At 44.2% G+C, this 21,784-nt stretch overlaps 1 protein-coding gene across 1 annotated transcript in view; it reads right to left on the bottom strand.

Moving 5' to 3' along the window:
* LOC122554086 (putative voltage-dependent R-type calcium channel subunit alpha-1E) overlaps positions 1-21,784 on the bottom strand; it is a 1,472,327-nt gene that overhangs the window by 964,994 nt on the left and 485,549 nt on the right. Inside the window, exons 9-12 of the mRNA XM_087990243.1 lie at positions 17,757-17,860; positions 16,819-16,934; positions 11,588-11,644; positions 8,184-8,273 (exon numbers count right to left, since the gene is read on the bottom strand). Of these exons, the coding sequence (XP_087846369.1) occupies positions 8,184-8,273; positions 11,588-11,644; positions 16,819-16,934; positions 17,757-17,860 (367 nt within the window). The remainder of the gene's footprint in view (positions 1-8,183; positions 8,274-11,587; positions 11,645-16,818; positions 16,935-17,756; positions 17,861-21,784) is intronic.

Below are 21,784 nucleotides of genomic sequence, written 5' to 3'. Positions count from 1 at the left end.
TGGATAACAACGAGAGCTAAATATTCATGAGGGCTGGATAGTAATGACTACTGGATAACAACGAGAGCTAAATATTAATGAGAGCTGGATAGTAATGACAACTGGATAACAACGAGAGCTAAAAATTAATGAGGGCTGGATAGTAATGACTACTGGATAACAACGAGAGCTAAATATTAATGAGGGCTGGATCGTAATGACTACTGGATAACAACGAGAGCTAAATATTAATGAGAGCTGGATAGTAATGACTACTGGATAACAACGAGAGCTAAATATTAATGAGGGCTGGATAGTAATGACTACTGGATAACAACGAGAGCTAAATATTAATGACTACTGGATAACAACGAGAGCTAAATATTAATGAGAGCTGGATAGTAATGACTACTGGATAACAACGAGAGCTAAATATTAATGAGGGCTGGATAGTAATGACTACTGGATATCAAATAGAGCTAAATATTAATGAGAGCTGGATAGTAAAGACAACTGGATAACAACGAGAGCTAAATATTAATGAGTGCTGGATAGTAATGACTACTGGATAACAACGAGAGCTAAATATTAATGAGAGCTGGATAGTAATGACAACTGGATATCAACGAGAGCTAAATATTAATGAATGCTGGAGAGTAATGACTACTGGATAACAACGAGAGCTAAATATTAATGAGAGCTGGATAGTAATGACTACTGGATAACAACGAGAGCTAAATATTAATGAGAGCTGGATAGTAATGACAACTGGATAACAACGAGAGCTAAATATTAATGAGTGCTGGATAGTAATGACTACTGGATAACAACGAGAGCTAAATATTAATGAGAGCTGGATAGTAATGACAACTGGATAACAACGAGAGCTAAATATTAATGAGAGCTGGATAGTAATGACTACTGGATAACAACGAGAGCTAAATATTAATGAGGGCTGGATAGTAATGACTACTGGATAACAACGAGAGCTAAATATTAATGACTACTGGATAACAACGAGAGCTAAATATTAATGAGAGCTGGATAGTAATGACTACTGGATAACAACGAGAGCTAAATATTAATGAGGGCTGGATAGTAATGACTACTGGATATCAAATAGAGCTAAATATTAATGAGAGCTGGATAGTAATGACAACTGGATAACAACGAGAGCTAAATATTAATGAGTGCTGGATAGTAATGACTACTGGATAACAACGAGAGCTAAATATTAATGAGAGCTGGATAGTAATGACAACTGGATATCAACGAGAGCTAAATATTAATGAGGGCTGGATAGTAATGACTACTGGATAACAACGTGAGCTAAATATTAGTGAGAGCTGGATAGTAATGACTACTGGATAACAACGAGAGCTAAATATTAATGAATGCTGGAGAGTAATGACTACTGGATAACAACGAGAGCTAAATATTAATGAGGGCTGGATAGTAATGACAACTGGATAACAACGAGAGCTAAATATTAATGAGAGCTGGATAGTAATGACAACTGGATAACAACGAGAGCTAAATATTAATGAGAGCTGGATAGTAATGACGACTGGATAACAACGAGAGCTAAATATTAATGAGGGCTGGATAGTAATGACAACTGGATAACAACGAGAGCGAAATATTCATGAGGGCTGGATAGTAATGACTACTGGATAACAACGAGAGCTAAATATTAATGAGTGCTGGATAGTAATGACTACTGGATAACAACGAGAGCTAAATATTAATGAGAGCTGGATAGTAAAGACTACTGGATAACAACGAGAGCTAAATATTAATGAGAGCTGGATAGTAATGACTTCTGGATAACAAGGAGAGCTAAATATTAATGAGAGCTGGATAGTAATCACTACTGGATAACAACGAGAGCTAAATATTAATGAGAGCTGGATAGTAATGACTACTGGATAACAACGAGAGCTAAATATTAATGAGAGCTGGATGGTAATGACGACTGGATAACAACGAGAGCTAAATATTAATGAGAGCTGGATAGTAATGACGACTGGATAACAACGAGACCTAAATATTAATGAGGGCTGGATAGGAATGACAACTGGATAACAACGAGAGCGAAATATGAATGAGGGCTGGATAGTAATGACTACTGGATAACAACGAGAGCTAAATATTAATGAGTGCTGGATAGTAATGACTACTGGATAACAACGAGAGCTAAATATTAATGAGAGCTGGACAGTAATGACTACTGGATAACAACGAGAGCTACATATTAATGAGAGCTGGATAGTAATGACTACTGGATAACAACGAGAGCTAAATATTAATGAGAGCTGGATAGTAATGACTACTGGATAACAACGAGAGCTAAATATTAATAAGAGCTGGATAGTAATGACCAATGGATAACAACGATAGCTAAATATTAATGAGGGCTGGATAGTAATGACTTCTGGATAACAACGAGCGCTAAATATTAATGAGAGCTGGATAGTAATGACTACTGGATAACAACGAGAGCTAAATATTAATGAGAGCTGGATAGTAATGACTACTGGATATCAACGAGAGCTAAATATTAATGAGGGCTGGATAGTAATGACAACTGGATATCAACGAGAGCTAAATATTAATGAGGGCTGGATAGTAATGACTACTGGATAACAACGAGAGCTAAATATTAATGAGAGCTGGATAGTAATGACTACTGGATAACAACGAGAGCTAAATATTAATGAGGGCTGGATAGTAATGACTACTGGATAACAACGAGAGCTAAATATTAATGAGAGCTGGATAGTAATGACTACTGGATAACAACGAGAGCTAAATATTAATGAGAGCTGGATAGTAATGACTACTGGATAACAACGAGAGCTAAATATTAATGAGAGCTGGATAGTAATGACTACTGGATAACAACGAGAGCTAAATATTAATGAGAGCTGGATAGTAATGACAACTGGATAACAACGAGAGCTAAATATTAATGAGGGCTGGATAGTAATGACTACTGGATAACAACGAGAGCTAAATATTAATGAGAGCTGGATTGTAATCACTACTGGATAACAACGAGAGCTAAATATTAATGAGAGCTGGATATTAATAACTTTTGGATCACAACGAGAGCTAAATATTAATGCGGGCTGGATAGTAATGACGACTGGATAACAACGAGAGCTAAATATTAATGAGAGCTGGATAGTAACGACTACTGGATAACAACGAGAGCTAAATATTAATGAGAGCTGGATAGTAATGACTACTGGATAACAACGAGAGCTAAATATTAATGAGGGCTGGATAGTAATGACTACTGGATAACAACGAGAGCTAAATATTAATGAGGGCTGGATAGTAATGACTACTGGATAACAACGAGAGCTGAATATTAATGAGAGCTGGATAGTAATGACTACTGGATAACAACGAGAGCGAAATATTAATGAGAGCTGGATAGTAATGAATACTGGATAACAACGAGAGCTAAATATTAATGAGAGCTGGATAGTAATGACTACTGGATAACAACGAGAGCTAAATATTAATGAGAGCTGGATAGTAATGACTACTGGATAACAACGAGAGCTAAATATTAATGAGAGCTGGATAGTAATGACTACTGGATAACAACGAGAGCTAAATATTAATGAGAGCTGGATAGTAATGACTACTGGATAACAACGAGAGCTAAATATTAATGAGAGCTGGATAGTAATGACTACTGGATAACAACGAGAGCTAAATATTAATGAGGGCTGGATTGTAATGACTACTGGATATCAACGAGAGCTAAATATTAATGAGGGCTGGATAGTAATGACTACTGGATAACAACGAGAGCTAAATATTAATGAGGGCTGGATAGTAATGACAACTGGATAACACCGAGAGCTAAATATTAATGAGAGCTGGATAGTAATGACAACTGGATAACAACGAGAGCTAAATATTAATGAGGGCTGGATAGTAATGACAACTGGATAACAACGAGAGCTACATATTAATGAGGGCTGGATAGTAATGACAACTGGATAACAACGAGAGCTAAATATTAATGAGAGCTGGATAGTAATGACAACTGGATAACAACGAGAGCTAAATATTAATTAGAGCTGGATAGTAATGACGACTGGATAACAACGAGAGCTAAATATTAATGAGGGCTGGATAGTAATGACAACTGGATAACAACGAGAGCGAAATATTAATGAGGGCTGGATAGTAATGACTACTGGATAACAACGAGAGCTAAATATTAATGAGTGCTGGATAGTAATGACTACTGGATAACAACGAGAGCTAAATATTGATGAGAGCTGGATAGTAATGACTACTGGATAACAACGAGAGCTAAATATTAATGAGAGCTGGATAGTAATGACTTCTGGATAACAACGAGAGCTAAATATTAATGAGAGCTGGATAGTAATGACTACTGGATAACAACGATAGCTACATATTAATGAGAGCTGGATAGTAATGACTACTGGATAACAACGAGAGCTAAATATTAATGAGAGCTGGATGGTAATGACGACTGGATAACAACGAGAGCTAAATATTAATGAGAGCTGGATAGTAATGACGACTGGATAACAACGAGAGCTAAATATTAATGAGGGCTGGATAGTAATGACAACTGGATAACAACGAGAGCGAAATATTATTGAGGGCTGGATAGTAATGACTACTGGATAACAACGAGAGCTAAATATTAATGAGTGCTGGATAGTAATGACTACTGGATAACAACGAGAGCTAAATATTAATGAGAGCTGGATAGTAATGACTACTGGATAACAACGAGAGCTAAATATTAATGAGAGCTGGATAGTAATGACTACTGGATAACAACGAGAGCTAAATATTAATGAGAGCTGGATAGTAATGACTACTGGATAACACAGAGAGCTAAATATTAATAAGAGCTGGATAGTAATGACTACTGGATAACAACGATAGCTAAATATTAATGAGGGCTGGATAGTAATGACTTCTGGATAACAACGAGAGCTAAATATTAATAAGAGCTGGATAGTAATGACTACTGGATAACAACGATAGCTAAATATTAATGAGGGCTGGATAGTAATGACAACTGGATAACAACGAGAGCTAAATATTAATGAGAGCTGGATAGTAATGACTACTGGATAACAACGAGAGCTAAATATTAATGAGAGCTGGATAGTAATGACTTCTGGATAACAACAAGAGCTAAATATTAATAAGAGCTGGATAGTAATCACTACTGGATATCAACGAGAGCTAAATATTAATGAGAGCTGGATAGTAATGACAACTGGATAACAACGAGAGCTAAATATTAATGAGAGCTGGATAGTAATGGCTACTGGATAACAACGAGAGCTAAATATTAATGAGAGCTGGATAGTAATGACTACTGGATAACAACGAGAGCTAAATATTAATGAGAGCTGGATAGTAATGACTACTGGATATCAACGAGAGCTAAATATTAATGAGGGCTGGATAGTAATGACAGATGGATATCAACGAGAGCTAAATATTAATGAGGGCTGGATAGTAATGACTACTGGATAACAACGAGAGCTAAATATTAATGAGAGCTGGATAGTAATGACTACTGGATAACAACGAGAGCGAAATATTAATGAGGGCTGGATAGTAATGACTACTGGATAACAACGAGAGCTAAATATTAATGAGAGCTGGATAGTAATGACTACTGGATAACAACGAGAGCTAAATATTAATGAGAGCTGGATAGTAATGACTACTGGATAACAACGAGAGCTAAATATTAATGAGAGCTGGATAGTAATGACTACTGGATAACAACGAGAGCTAAATATTAATGAGAGCTGGATAGTAATGACAACTGGATAACAACGAGAGCTAAATATTAATGAGGGCTGGATAGTAATGACTACTGGATAACAACGAGAGCTAAATATTAATGAGAGCTGGATAGTAATCACTACTGGATAACAACGAGAGCTAAATATTAATGAGAGCTGGATAGTTAGGACTACTGGATAACAACGAGAGCTAAATATTAATTAGGGCTGTATAGTAATGACTACTGGATAACAACGAGAGCTAAATATTAATGAGAGCTGGATGGTAATGACTACTGGATATCAACGAGAGCTAAATATTAATGAGAGCTGGATAATAACGATAGCTGGATAACAATGAAAACTGGTTGTTAATGATATCCGGATAATAATGCTAGCTGGTTAATCATGCCAACTGGATAACAATGAGAGCTGGATAGTAGTGAAAGCTGCATATTAATGAGAGCTGGATAGCAATGATATCTGGATAGTAATGACAGCTGGATAATAATGATAGCTGAATAACTATGCAAGCTGGATATTAAAGAAAGATGGATAATAATGATAGCTAGGTATTAATCATAGCTGGATATTACCGATCGCTGGATAATATTAATAGCTGGATAACAATGCAAGTGGGATATTCATGAAAGATGGTTAACAATGAAAGCTGGATATTAATGAGAGCTGGATAACAATGAAAGCTGGATATTAATGATATCTCAATAACAAAGATAGCTGGATATTGATGATCGCTGGTTAACAATGCATGCTGGATGTAAATGATAGCTGGATAATAATGAAATCTGGATATTAATGATATCTGAATAATAATTATAGTTGGTATTTATGAAAGATGGATACTAATGATATCTGAATAATAATGGCATCTGGATAACGACAGCTGGATATTATGATAGCTGTACAATATTGATCGCTGGATAACAATGATAACTGGATATCAATGATATCTGGTTAATAATAACAGGTGGATAGTAATGATAGCTGGATAATAGTGATCGTGGGATAGTAATGATGCCTGGACTAATAATGATAGCTGGATAATTACAGTCCCAGGATAATAATGATACCTTGACCAATAATAGTACCTGGACAATCATTTTACCCAGATAACAAAAAATCCTGGTTTGATTTGATACTGATTGAATAATAAAATTGGCACAATTAATTATCACTGAAAAATAATGATATCTGAATTTTTAATAAAACCAGGATAAAAATGATACCTGGACTAACAATGAAAGCTGGATGGACTAATAATGATACCTGGATAATAATTTCCTTTGGCTAATAATGATACCTGGATAATAATGATTTAGCTTGCCACTGAGGAATTGGGAGATGAATGAAAGATCAGGTTTAGTGGAAAGCAGAGATCTCAGAGGGTTCTAGGAATGGAGGAGTTTACAAAGGTAAGATTGGATATTGGAATGAGAATCTAAAATATGAAGGCATTTCCAGAATGGGAGTCATTGTAGGTCAGTGAGTACAGGGTTAGTGAGTGAATGGAATGGAGCATGAGTTCAGAGAGAGTCAACAGTTTGGTCAAGGTCTGGATTGAAGGTTTTGGAGTCATTGAGATGTACAGCATGGAAATAGATCCTTCGGTCCAACCCGTCCATGCCGACCAGATATCCCAACCCAATCTATTCCCACCTGCCAGCACCTAGTCCATATCCCACCAAACCCTTCCTATTCATATACCTGTCCAAATGCCTCTCAAATGTTGCAATTGTACCAGCCTCCACCCTTCCTCTGGCAGCTCATTCCATACACGTACCACCCTCTGCGTGAAAACATTGTCCCTTAGGTCTTTTATATCTTTCCCCTCTCACCCTAAACCTATGCCCTCCAGTTCTGGACTCTCCCACTCCAGGGAAGAGGCTTTGTCTATTTATCCTATCCATGCCCCTCATGATTTTATAAACATCTATAAAATGTTTATAAACATTTTAGCCCTCAGCCTCCGATGCTCCAAGGAAAACAGCCCCAGCCTATTCAACCTTTCCCTATAGCTCAAATCCTCCAACCCTGGCAACATCCTTGTAAATATTCCCTGAACCCTTCCAAGTTTCACAACATCCTTCCTCTTCATATGTCAGTCCTGCCATCTCAGGAATCAATCTGGTAAATTCTTTTTGCCCTTCCGTGTTCCTCAGATAAGGACAAAACTGCACACAGTCCTCCACGTGTGGTCTCACCAAAGCCTTGCCCAAGTGCAGCAAGACATCCCTGCTCCTATCCCCTAATCCTCTCGTTATGCAGGTGAACATACCTTTGCCTACTTTTCTGCATCGTCCACACAGCTCATTGACGTTTTTAGATTATGCTGCTAAGAGGCAGTGTGTAGGTGAGACATGGTCCAATACCTACCGACAGAAGAGATTTCAGTGTAGTGGTCATCACTCGATTCTGTATGGATCATCTCCATTCGTCCCTTCTTGATTGTTGCTCTTCTAAGGACTGAAAACAAAGGGTTAATTGATCTGACATGGAGCCCCTCCTCCTCCCTTTGGAAATCCTGGTGAAGTTATTGGGTGAAGCTGTCTGCTACATCAATACGTGATGAACAGTGAGGTAGCGTGCCCGGGGTTGCAATGGGAGTGAATGTGGATCAGTTGTTACTATAGCATTACACCAAACTGAACGCAGCACTCAGAGTGGAACCTGCCACCTGCTTTCTCCCCTTTCACATGATAGCCCTGAGGAGGTGATGGTGATCTTTCTTGATGAATGGTTTGACTCCAAGTGGTGACAGTGCTCCCCAATGTAACTGGTGAAGGAAATCCTAGTGCATTGAGCAGGTTAGTGAAGTGTATAATGTGTACCCTGTCCGTCTCTTTCTCCAGCACTCATCACATATCCTGGCTGAACAGTCAACCCCAGTCACTGAACATCATGATTTGTCACACACTGTCATTTCTCACACATCACAGGTGGAATCAATTTAACTTCTTTCTCTCTCACTTTCGTCCTGTCTGTCTCTTTGCATCTCCACCCATTTTGTCTTGTACTGTTCACCGATTCTTCCTCCAACTGGGGCAGCATGGTGGCTCAGTGGTTAGCACTGCTGCCTCACAGTGCCAGGGACCCAGGTTTGATTCCAGCCTCGGGTGATTGTATGGTGTTTGCACATTCTCTGCGTGCATTTCCTCCGGGTGCTCCGGTTTCCTCCCACAGTCCAAAGATGTGCAGGTCAGGTGAATGGGCCATGCGAAACTGCCCGTAGTGTTAGGTGCATTAGTCAGAGGGAAATGGGTCTGGGTGGGTTACTCTTCAGAGTGTCAGTGTGGACTAGTTGGGCCGAATGGTCTGTTTCCACACTGTAGGGGAACCTAATCTACCATTACTGCCTTCTTACCTATCCGAAGCTTTTCCACACTTCCTCATCTGAGCAACTGTCTCTTTAGTCTGTCCATCCCTCTCTCTCTCCCTCTATTCTATCTTTCCCAATATTTTCTTCTCTATTCCACCCAAAACTATCTCCACTCCCTCCTTTGTCTCCCTTCCCCTCCTCTGTCTGTCTGCCTCTCTCTCTCTCTCTTCCCCCACTCTCTGTCGCCCTCTCTCCCTTCTCCCTCCTCTGTTGCTATCACTCCCTCCTCTGTCACGCTCTCTCTCTCTCCCTCCTCTATCTTTCCCTCTCCTCTCTTTCCGACGGTCCAGTGAAGAAAGACCCAGCCTCTCCTTATAACTCAAACCTTCCATTCCCAGCAACATCTTGCTCCTTTTCTCATTCGGTTTTCTATCCGTTGCTAATTTTGTCATTTCTTTCACCTTTTCTTTGCCTGTTCCTACTGCCATTAAAATTAGGGCTGATAGAGCACAGTTCCTGATCCTGGCTAGCAGTGAGCAGACTGTAGTCACTGCTGAGAATCTCTGTTACAGTATTACAATCTCTATGGCAACTGATGACTTTTTAAGTTAAGAAATTCAGACTTCCAGATAATAGCTGAAAGAATGTCACAACAAGATTTCACTTGACTTTTATGACTGTTTACAGTAACAAAAGACTAAACATCATATTATTGATTAACCACTAACTTGGAGGCAACTTATACTTAAAACCACCAACAAAACATGGTTATAGTTGTTGGAGGTCAGTCCAGGACATCTCTGCGGAGTTCCTCAGGGTAGTGTCCTAGGCCCAACCATCTTCAACTGCTTCATAAACGACCTTCCCTTCATTACAAGGTCAGAGGTGGAGATGTTCGCTGATGATTGCACAACATTCAGCACCATTCGAGACTCCTCAGAAATTGAAGCTGTTCATGTTCAAATTCAACAAGATCTGGATAATATCCAGGCTTGGGCTGACAAGTAATATTCGTGCCACACAAATGCCAGGCAATGACCATCTCCAATAAGAGACAATCTAATCATCAACACTGACATTCTATTGCTTTACCATTGCTGAAACCCCTCAAACTGAACAGGACTCACCATATAAATACGGTGGCTACAAGAATACATCATATTCTGGGAAATTCACCAATGATCCTGAGACAGCATCTTTCAATCCCATGACCACTTCCATCTAGAAGGACAAAAGCAGCAGATACATGGGAGCACCAAGTTCCCCTCCAAGCCACTCACCATCCTGACTTGCAAATATATTGCCAACCCTTCACTGTCATAGAATCATAAAGTCATAGAGATGTACAGCACGGAAACAGACCCTTCAGTCCAACTTGTCCATGCTGACCAGAATCCCTCCCTAAAGGGCATTGTGGGTCAACCAACTGCATGTGGACTGCAGCAGTTCAAGAATGCAGCTCACCATCACCTTCTGAAGTGCAACTAGGGACAAGCAATGAATGATGGCCCAGCCTGCATCATCTCCATCCCAGAAGGAGATGCCAGAACTCTTTTACCATGAAGTAAATGGAATTTAATGTACACCTATTTACACACAACATTCGCAAACATTTGTTGGGCTTTGGAAACTCTCATTCTATCCACCATGAGCACATAGGCTCCTGCCACTGGCCCCAAATGTAAACACCTTGCACTGTCTTTGGTGTAAAACCATTTAATCTCCAGCAATCTAACCAGCCAGGCTTGCTGTCAGTCACACTTCAGAACAGATCACGTGGACCCTTCCCTTAGTCTTAAAGGCACAATCCCAAAACATAATGGTTGTTACAGCAGTCGGTGCAACTGAATACCACTATTACCTGGTGGTATTATCGTTACACTAATAATCCAGGAACCCAGGTAACATTCTGGGAACCTGGTTCAAATCCTGCCACAGCACATGAATTCAATAAAAATCTGGGATCAAAAGTCGAATGACGACCATGATTCTAATAAAAACTCATGTGCTTCACTAATGTCCTTTCGGGCAGGAAATCTGCTGTCCTTACCAAGCCTGGCTCACATGCGACTCCAGACCCACAGCAATGTGTTTGATTCTTAATCACCCTCTGTGTAATTAGGAATGGCCAATAAATGCTGGCCTGACTAGTCCCACCTTCATCCCATGAATGAATAAAAACAAAGTCCCACTGACCCATCCAAAAACGGGTTTCACTACACAAAGCCCAAAATTCTTCCATCACGGTGAATAAGAAGCTTTGACATTTTAACAGCTCGGTTCACGATGGTTGCAGGTGCTCAAGATGGTGAAGTACATTATCCAGAGCAAAATGTAATCAGAACAGAGGCTGTGGAGGTTGGATAGCCAGACCTGAGCAGGATTCCCCCCTTGCTTTGGGTGTACAGGGCTCTGTTGAAGGGCTGGTGTATCAGCAGGCAGAGAAGAACACGTGTCTTACCATCCAGTGCAGATTTCTCCCCAGCATTTTTATTTTCTTCCAACAGCATAACCTCCTCTGTTGGGGTGAGAAAGATACAGAGAGATGGATGCAGTTAGTCTGAAACTTCACAACGGGTCCTAGCATCCCACATTCAGAACCACTGACAATCCGACTGGTCCTGTCCTGAGTTAACATCGTTACACGTGTCAAGGTTTTGGATTTGATGTGGAGCTACTGGCATTAACTTTAGAGGGTCAGTATCAACAGGAAGATTATTGGCATGGGAGCTGGGGAGTTAAGTGATGATAAAAGGTCTTAGTGAGTTTTGAGAAGATTTGTAGCTCGAGTTGAGGTTTTGGATGTGGGTTTGCTCGCTGAGCTGCAAGGTTCATTTCCAGACGTTTCGTCACCCTACTAGGTAACATCTTCAGTGGGCCCCAGGCGAAGCAATGCTGAAAATTCCTGCTTTCTACTTATATGTTTGGGTTTCATCACCAACCCAAAGAAACCCAGACATATAAATAGAAAGCAGGAATTTGCAGCATTGCTTTGCCTGAGGCCCACTGAAGATGTTACCTAGTAGGGTGATGAAACGTCTGGAAATGAACCTTGCAGCTCAGCAAGCAAACCTACATCCAAAAGATTAGAAAGGTTGATGGATTTACACAGAGACATAGAAACTTGGAGTAGGAGTAAGCCATTCAGCTTTTTTCAGCCTGCTCTGTCATTTAAAATGATCATGCCTGTTCAGCCAACTCAGTACCCTGCTCCCACTTTCTTCTCATACCCTTAGAGATCTTAGGACTAAAGGGATCAATCTAACTCCTGCTTGAAAACATTCAATGTCTTTATGTGGCAGTGAATTCCATAGGCTCACCATTCTCTGGGTGAAGACATTTCTCCTCATCTCAATCCTAAATGGCCTATCCCGTGACGCCTTGTTCTGAGTTCCTCAGTCATTGGGGAATTCCTATATTTACCCCGTCTTATCTGTGAGAATGTTATTGTTTTCCAAGAGGTAGCTCTTCATTCTTTGAAACTCCAGTGAATATAGTCCTAACTTCTGGTCCGTCTTCATACCACAGTGCTGCCATCCCAGGAATCAGTCTGGTAAACCCTCATTGCACTTCCTCCGTAGGCAGAACATCCTTCCCTGGAGAAGACCACACTGCACACAGTCCTCCAGGTAGAGTCTCACCAAGGCCCTGTTCAATTGCAGCAAGACATCCCTGTTCCTGTACTTGAACCCTCTCACTATGAAGGACAATGTACCATTTACCTGCTGCAGCTGTATACTTACTTTTGGCGACTGGTGTATGAGAACGCCCAGATCTTGTCCTGCCTCCCCCTTTCCCATCCTATCACTATTCAGATAATAAACGACGTTCCTGTTTTTGCTCCGAAGTGGATAACTTCACATTGATCCACATTATGCTTTATCCACCATGCATTTGCCCACTCACTCAATTGGTTCAGATCTTACTGAAGTGCCTCAGCATCCTCCTCACAGATCACCTTCCATCTCGATTTTACGTCATCTGTAAAGTTGGACATATTACATTTTGTTGCCCATCTAAATCATTAACATATATTGTTGAATAGCTGGGGTCCAAGCACTGATCCCTGACATAACCCACTAGTCATGGGCTGACCCTTGGAAAAAGACCCATTTATTCCTACTCTTTGTTTCCTGTCTTCTAACCAGTTCTCAATCCATGTCAGTACACTACCCCCAATCTGCCATGTGCTTAAATTTTAATTTGGGGCAATAAGGGGTTGAGAGTGTGGGGGGAAATCAGATCTCAGAAATTGAGTTTGATCCTTTCTGTTCAGATGGTGGCATTAAAGTTAAGGCTGACATTATGAGTGGAGATTACCAGGATTAGGTTCAGCACTGAGGCATTCAAGTTAGTCAGAGGAGAAAGTGAGGTCTGCAGATGCTGGAGATCAAAGTTGAAACTTTATTGCTGGAACAGCACAGCAGGTCAGGCAGCATCCAGGGAACAGGAGATTCGACGTTTCAGGCACAGGCCCTTCTTCAGGAATGAGCAGAGAGTGTTCAGCAGGAGAAGATAAAAGGTAGGGAGGAGGGACTTGGAGGAGGGGCGTTGGAAATGTGATAGGTGGAAAGAGGTCAAGGTGAGGGTGATAGGTCGGAGTAGGATGGAGGCGGAGAGGTCAAGAAGAAGACTGCAGGTCAGGAAGGCGGTGCCGGGCTGGAGGGATCCGGCTGAGACAAGGTGGGGGGAGGGGGGATGAAGAAACTGGTGAAGTCCAAGTTCATCCCCTGTGGTTGGAGGGTTCCCAGTCGGAAGATAAGACGCTCCTCCTCCGACCGTCGCGTTGTTGTGGTTTGGCGGTGGATGAGTCCAATGACCTGCATATCCTCGGTGGAGTGGGAGGGGGAGTTGAAATGCTGTGCTACAGGGTGATTGGGTTGGTTCGTCCGGGTGGCCCAGAGGTGCTCTCTGAATCGCTCCGCAAGTAGGCGGCCTGTCTCCCCAATATAGAGGAGGCCACACCGGCTGCAGCGGATGCAGTAGATGATGTGGGTGGAGGTGCAGGTGAATCTGTGGCGGATATGGAAGTTTCCTTTGGGGCCTTGGAGAGAAGTGAGGGGGGAGGTGTGGGCGCAAGTGTTGCACCTCCTGCGGTTGCAAGGGAAGGTGCCGGGAGTGGAGGTTGGGTCGGTGGGGGGTGTGGATCTGACAAGGGAGTCGCGGAGGGAGTGGTCTCTACGGAAAGCTGATAGGGGAGGGGAGGGAAATATATCCTTGGTGCTGGGGTCTGTTTGGAGGTGGCGGAAGTGACGGCGGATGATGCGCTGTACATGGAGATTGGTGGGGTGGTAGGTGAGGACCAGTGGGGTTCTGTCCTGGTGGTGGTTGGAGGGGCGGGGCTCAAGGGCGGAGGAGCGGGAAGTGGAGGAGATGCGGTGGAGGGCACCGTCGACCACGTCGGGGGGGAAATTGCGGTCCTTGAAGAAGGAGGCCATCTGTGTTGTACGTATTTTGAACTGGTCCTCCTGGGAGCAGATGCGGCAGAGACGAAGGAATTGGGAGAATGGGATGGCGTTTTTACAGGGGGCAGGATGGGAGGAGGTGTAGTCCCGCCGTACCACCCAGTACCCTTCCACCGACACCCTCCTTCAACTGACCGAACTGGTCCTCACCCTGAACAACTTTTCTTTCCAATCCTCCCACTTTCTCCAAACAAAAGGAGTAGCCATGGGCACCCGCATGGGCCCCAGCTATGCCTGCCTCTTCGTAGGGTATGTGGAACAATCCATCTTCCGCAACTACACTGGCCCCACCCCCCATCTTTTCCTTCGCTACATTGATGACTGTATCGGTGCTACCTCGTGCTCCCACGAGGAGGTTGAACAGTTCATCCACTACACTAACACCTTCCACCCCGACCTCAAATTCACCTGGACAGTCTCGGACTCCTCCCTCCCCTTCCTAGACCTTTCTGTTTCTATCCCAGGCGACCGGATCAACACGGACATCTACTACAAACCAACCGACTCCCACAGCTACCTGGACTACACCTCCTCCCATCCTGCCCCCTGTAAAAACGCCATCCCATTCTCCCAATTCCTTCGTCTCCGCCGCATCTGCTCCCAGGAGGACCAGTTCAAAATACGTACAACACAGATGGCCTCCTTCTTCAAGGACCGCAATTTCCCCCCCGACGTGGTCGACGGTGCCCTCCACCGCATCTCCTCCACTTCCCGCTCCTCCGTCCTTGAGCCCCGCCCCTCCAACCGCCACCAGGACAGAACCCTACTGGTCCTCACCTACCACCCCACCAATCTCCATGTACAGCGCATCATCCGCCGTCACTTCCGCCACCTCCAAACAGAACCCAGTACCAAGGATATATTTCCCTCCCCTCCCCTATCAGCTTTCCGTAGAGACCACTCCCTCCGCGACTCCCTTGTCAGATCCACACCCCCCACCGACCCAACCTCCACTCCCGGCACCTTCCCTTGCAACCGCAGGAGGTGCAACACTTGCGCCCACACCTCCCCCCTCACTTCTCTCCAAGGCCCCAAAGGAAACTTCCATATCCGCCACAGATTCACCTGCACCTCCACCCACATCATCTACTGCATCCTCTGCACCCGATGTGGCCTCCTCTATATTGGGGAGACAGGCCGCCTACTTGCGGAGCGATTCAGAGAGCACCTCTGGGCCACCCGGACGAACCAACCTAACCACCCTGTAGCACAGCATTTCAACTCCCCCTCCCACTCCACCGAGGATATGCAGGTCATTGGACTCATCCACCGCCAAACCACAACAACCCGACGGTCGGAGGAGGAGCGTCTTATCTTCCGACTGGGAACCCTCCAACCGCAGGGGATGAACTTGGACTTCACCAGTTTCTTCATCCCCCCCTCCCCCCACCTTGTCTCAGCCGGATCCCTCCAGCCCGGCACCACCTTCCTGACCTGCAGTCTTCTTCTTGACCTCTCCGCCTCCATCCTACTCCGACCTATCACCCTCACCTTGACCTCTTTCCACCTATCACATTTCCAACGCCCCTCCTCCAAGTCCCTCCTCCCTACCTTTTATCTTCTCCTGCTGAACACTCTCTGCTCATTCCTGAAGAAGGGCCTGTGCCCGAAACGTCGAATCTCCTGTTCCCTGGATGCTGCCTGACCTGCTGTGCTGTTCCAGCAATAAAGTTTCAACATTCAAGTTAGTCATGAGAGTTAGGTTTAATTTGTTAGGAACTCTGTTGGATCATTAAAGTGATGGCTTGGGCTAGATTACTATGTTATGGATCATTACCGTGAGGATTACGGTTTTATCTTTAGGGTTTGAGTTGGCTCACTTGAACTAGTGATTGGCTTGGAGGTAGGAGTTGTGTAGACTGGTGCCTCACCAGTAGAATCTGATCATGCCAGATATTTGCCTTCCCTGGGATTAAAAGCAAGTCCCTCATCCCTCCCACCCTCAGTGACACTGTCCAGCAACAAACAATTCCCTCTGGATGCCTCTGAGTCCTTCAGATTTTTCTCAGGAGTAATAAAAGATCAGCTTCAGCAAAACCAGGGAAAAGTATCTCATGAACTCGTAAGGAAAACGAGGGCTCTGCACCTTGCGCTGTGGTTGCTCTTTTGTTCCGTAATGCAGGTCCGCAGTGAAACCGTCTCTTGTCAGAATCCTGCCAAGGGCACACAGCTCACTTTGTGGGAAGGTTACGGATGCTCAAGGAGCCCAAGCTAACTCAGCACTCACCGGCTTTGTCGATCCACGCTCGGTAACCGTTCAACTCCCGCTCGATCTGCTGCTGCCTGCGCAGCTTCAGGAACGACCTCCTGTTCTCCACCCTCTCGCGCTCCTTGGCAAATTCACTGGGGAAGTAGAGGGCAGTTAGGGAGGGGGAATCATTCAGACAAGACCCCAGCCCCCACCTTCCAGTGCTATTGTCATGACATCTGCACCAGATGGAAATATATGAGGCATCTGGAGACTAACCTCCAGAACAGCCCCTGCTTTGCCAACACGTGAATGGGGAACACAGACTGACTACCTGTATTTAAACCCAGCTTCACAATTTCAGATCAGTTTCTGGGCTCTTCAGCTCAGAATGTGTCTATGACTCATTTGGAAAATCTCACAAACTAAATGCCAATTACTTTGTTCAAGTTAAATACAAAGGTGTCTCTCTCTCTCTCCGTACTATTCCCCCATCAAACACTTCCAGGGCAGCGACTGCTGAGGTTAGATACAGAGTAAAGCTCCCTTTACGCTGTTCCTGTAAAATATTCCTGGACCACGTTGCGCTGCCCCACAAATGACACAACTCTGGAGACCAGATGTCCCTTTGTAAATAATAACCAGTCTTGTTTGGGACAGGTGTTGTTCTTGGACATAGAGTCATTGAGTTATAGAGATGTGCAGCATGGAAACAGACCCTTCGGTCCAACCCGTCCATGCCGACCAGATATCCCAACCCAATCTAGTCCCACCTGCTAGCACCCGGCCCATCACCGGAGTTGGAGCTCAGTCCAACTCCAAGCACGGGCACTGGTGTCGGAAACTGAACTAAGAAGGTTTCTGCCTGGCCGGGCCTAATCTGCAACTGAAAATGGGTGTCCCCATGCCAATGTAGCTCAGCTCAGGCGAGAGCCGGCTAAGCGTCCCTCCCCAGTGGGGAATTCTGTCACACTTACCCAGACAGGACTCCAAGCACCAGGTTCAACACAAAGAAGGAGCCAATGATAATGAGCGGGATGAAGTAGAGCCAATTCCATGTCGCTCCTAAGGCGTCATTTGTCTGCAAGAATACAAGAAGAAATTTCCGATTACTGCTGACCTCCATTGACTCTCATCAGGTCTCTCAGGTGGATGAGAGTGAGTCTTAATGGGTCCTGGTCAGTTGGAATAAGAGTGAAGTGATGGAGGTCTATTATCACTAGACCATTAATCCAAAGACCCCAGTAATGTTCTGGGGAATCGGGTTCAAAGACTGCCAAGGCAGATTGTGGAATCTAAATTCAATCAATATCTGGAATTAGAGGTTTACTGGTGGCCATGAACCCATTGTCCATTGTTGGAAAAACCCAACGGGTTCACTGGGTGGTACCGTGGATCAGTGGTTAGCACTGCTGCCTCATAGCATGAGGGAACCTGGTTCAAATCCAGCCTTGGGTGACAGTGTGGAGTTTGCACATTCTCCTGTATCTGCATGAGTTACCTCCCACAGTCCAAAGGTGTGCAGGTTAGGTGGATTGGCTATGCTAAATTGCTCCATTGTGTCCAGGGATGTGCAGGCTAGGTGGATTAGCCATGGAAAATACAGGAGATGAGTGGGAGAGGCTCTTCAGAGGGCTGGTGCAAACTCAATGGGCCAAATATCCTCCATCTGCACTGTAGAGATTCTTTGATTCTAATTTGAGCTGGTTTCACTTTACCTTCCCTGAAAGCCCCACTATTCAATTTTGTTCTGCACAACTCCACAAGTCAATCTCCGTCTCCCGGGGAATGGGTCACTCAGAAACTTGGATTTAGGTCTTAGATCTGAGATGAGAATTGGAAAGCTAATGCTTTGCCGGACAGGTTGTTAATGTGGGTCAGGGAGTAACAAAGCACTGAGCAAAAGGGACTTGCTGCTAGACAGGACCTGGAGACTGGAGTTTTAGATCAGGGCTTTGGCAGAAGATGGGCTCGAGTGCATGTGGAGACTGGAAATATTAACAAGATGGACAGGCCTCATCTGCTGTCTCAGTGAAGGGGCCCACAACTTGATTTAACAAAGGATGGTGACTACACAGGCACAGTGTACACAAACAGACATGGCGATACATACACAGACACGTACATATGTAAACACACGTATACCCACAGACATGTGCATATATAAGTACACAGACACATTCATAAACACAAATACACATGTAGATATGTAAGTATGTAAACACACACAGACATATACGTATGTATACACAGACACTTTCACACACATGCTTGCACACATGTTCACTGACACATTCAAACGCACACACGTGTACACATGTCCACAGACACACTTACAGACGTACATATTTAAACATACATAGATGCATTCACACACACGTATGTATACACAAAGGTACACAGACACATATGTAAAAACACACACAGACATACACACAGACATGTACATATACAAACATACACAGACACACATATGCAAACGCCCAGACACGTTCACACACAAGTATTTACACAATACCACACAAGTACATACACACATGTATCCACATACATACGCACACAGAGTCCTAGTTACACCAACACCTCAAAATCCCATTACCTGACATTGTCACCATGCTGTTTGTAGCAGCTTACTGTGCACAGATTAGCCCATGTTCCCCGCATTTTTACAGCAGTGGTAAAAAATTGGTTGAAAGTTGTCCTGGAACAGCCTGAGGCTGTCACACTTGAATGGCACTTTCTGTGAAGTTAAAAATCACACAACACCAGGTTATAGTCCAACAGGTTTAATTGGAAGCACTAGCTTTCGGAGTGCTACACCTTCATCCACCTGACACAACCACCTGATGAAGGAGCGTCGCTCCGAAAGCTACTGTGCTTCCAATTAAACCTGTTGGACTATAACCTGGTGTTGTGTGATTTTTAACTTTGTACGTCCCAGTCCAACAACGGCATATCCGAATTATGATTTTCTGTGAAGACTCTGATGTTGCTCCTGTCACTCCATCCAATTCAGTACAGGTCGTTCTGCTCTAACGGGCACCTCGTTGACGTGAATTGGCTGTAACGCGGTTGATGAGTTGGGGACAATGTTTCTAAAGTGCAAACTTTTAAAACATGGGTTGACTGTAACGCGATTATATTGCTAACACTTTAAGTGTTGTTTCTAAAGTGCGATTTTTCTATAATGTGGAGTTGCACAAGACCACAATCACCGCATTATGGAAGAACTACCTGTTCCGGAAAGACTTCAGCCACTTGACCTCTCGCCCTGCTCCAAGCTCTATCTCTGTCCACAAGCAGCTGACTCCATCCCTCTTCCCTGGCTCCTCCTGTAGGATGTGGGAGGTAAGGGTCACCACTCGTGTCCCCCACTGACTTCATCTGCGGGAAGTGCACCCAACTCCACCTCCTCGGAAACCGCGTTAGGGAAATGGAGCTGGAGCTGGATGAACGTCGGATCATTTGGGAGGTGGAGGGGGTAAGATAGAGGAGTTACAGGGAGGTAGTCACACCTCAGATACAGGATAAAGGTAGATGGGTTACAGGTCAGAGGACGGAAAGGGAACAGGCAGGCAGTGCAGGGAACCCCTGTGGCCGTTCCCCTCAATAATAAGTATATTGTTTTGGACACTGTTGGGGGGGTCGGCCTACTGGGGAAAGCCATTGTGACCAGGTCTCTGGCACTGAGCCTGGCTCTGTGGCTCAGAAGGGAATTGGGGACAATAGAAAAACGCTAGTGGTAGGAAACTCAATAGTTAGAGGAACAGACAAGATTCTGTGGTCACGAATGGGACTCCCGAAGGTATGTTGCCTCCCAAGTGCCAGTGATGTCTTTGATCGAGTATACAAGAATCTGAAGGGGGAGGGTGAGCAGCCAGAAGTTGTGGGGCACATTGGCACCAATGACATAGCCAGGAAAAGGGGATGACGATCTAAAAAGTGATTTCAGGGAGTTAGATTGGAAGCTAAAAAGCAGGACGAGCAGAGTGTTAACCTCAGGATTACTACCGGTGCCACGTGTTAGTGAGGCGAGGAACAAGGAGCGAGTGCAGCTAAACACGTGGCTACAGGGCTGGTGCAGGAGGGAGGGCTTCAGATACATAGATCACTGGGGTACCTTCCAGGGAAAGTGGGACCTGTACATGAAGGAGCACCAATGGAGGGGCAGGAGATTTGCTAGAGCACTTTGGGAGGGTTTAAACGAGTTTGGCAGGGGGAATCAGTCCTGCAAAACAGGGGAGAAGGTGGTTATTGAACTGGCAGAAATAGAATGCAGAGTCTGTCAGGAAGGATACACAGTTGATCGGACAAAGGGATGGGTTAAAGTGTGTCTGTTTCAATGCAAGGAGTGTCAGGAATAAGACTGATGAACTTAGAGCATGGATCAGTACTTGGAACTACAATGTTGAAGCCCTAACAGAGACATGGATTTCACAGAGACATGGATTTCACAGGGACAGGAATGGTTGCTGGGTGTTCCAGGGTTCAGATCTTTGAAAAAGAACAGGGACGGGGTAAAAGAGGAGGGGGAGTAGCACTGTTAATTAGAAAGGGCATTACAACTGCAGAAAAGGAGGTTGTTGAGGAGGGATTGTCTACTGAGTCAGTGTGGGTGGGAGTCATAACAGGAAAGGAGCAGTCACTTTATTGGGTGCTTTCTATAGATGCCCCAATAGCAGCAGAGAGATGGAAGAACAGATTGGAAGATTGGACAGCAGATCTTGGAAAGGTGCAGATGTAACAGAGTTGTTGTTATGGGTGACTTCAACTTCCCCAATATTGATTGGAACCTCCTCAGTGCAGATGGTCTGGATGGAGGTGATTTTGGCAGGTGTGTCCAGGAAGGATTCCTGACTCAACACGTCGACAGGCTGACGAGGGGGGAGGCCATATTGGATTTGGTGCTAGGCAACCAGCCAGGCCAAGTGTCAGATCTCTCTTTGGGAGAGCAGTTGGTGACAGTGACTACAACTGCCTCACCTTTACCATAGCCAATGGGAAG

The sequence above is a fragment of the Chiloscyllium plagiosum genome, unplaced genomic scaffold (genome assembly GCF_037043375.1).
Source record: "Chiloscyllium plagiosum isolate Xiang-an unplaced genomic scaffold, Cpla_swu_hap1 HiC_scaffold_9, whole genome shotgun sequence".
Classification (NCBI taxonomy): Eukaryota; Metazoa; Chordata; class Chondrichthyes; order Orectolobiformes; family Hemiscylliidae; genus Chiloscyllium; species Chiloscyllium plagiosum.
Note: the sequence above shows the minus strand (reverse complement) of the source record. Positions and strands in the feature narration are given on the sequence as shown.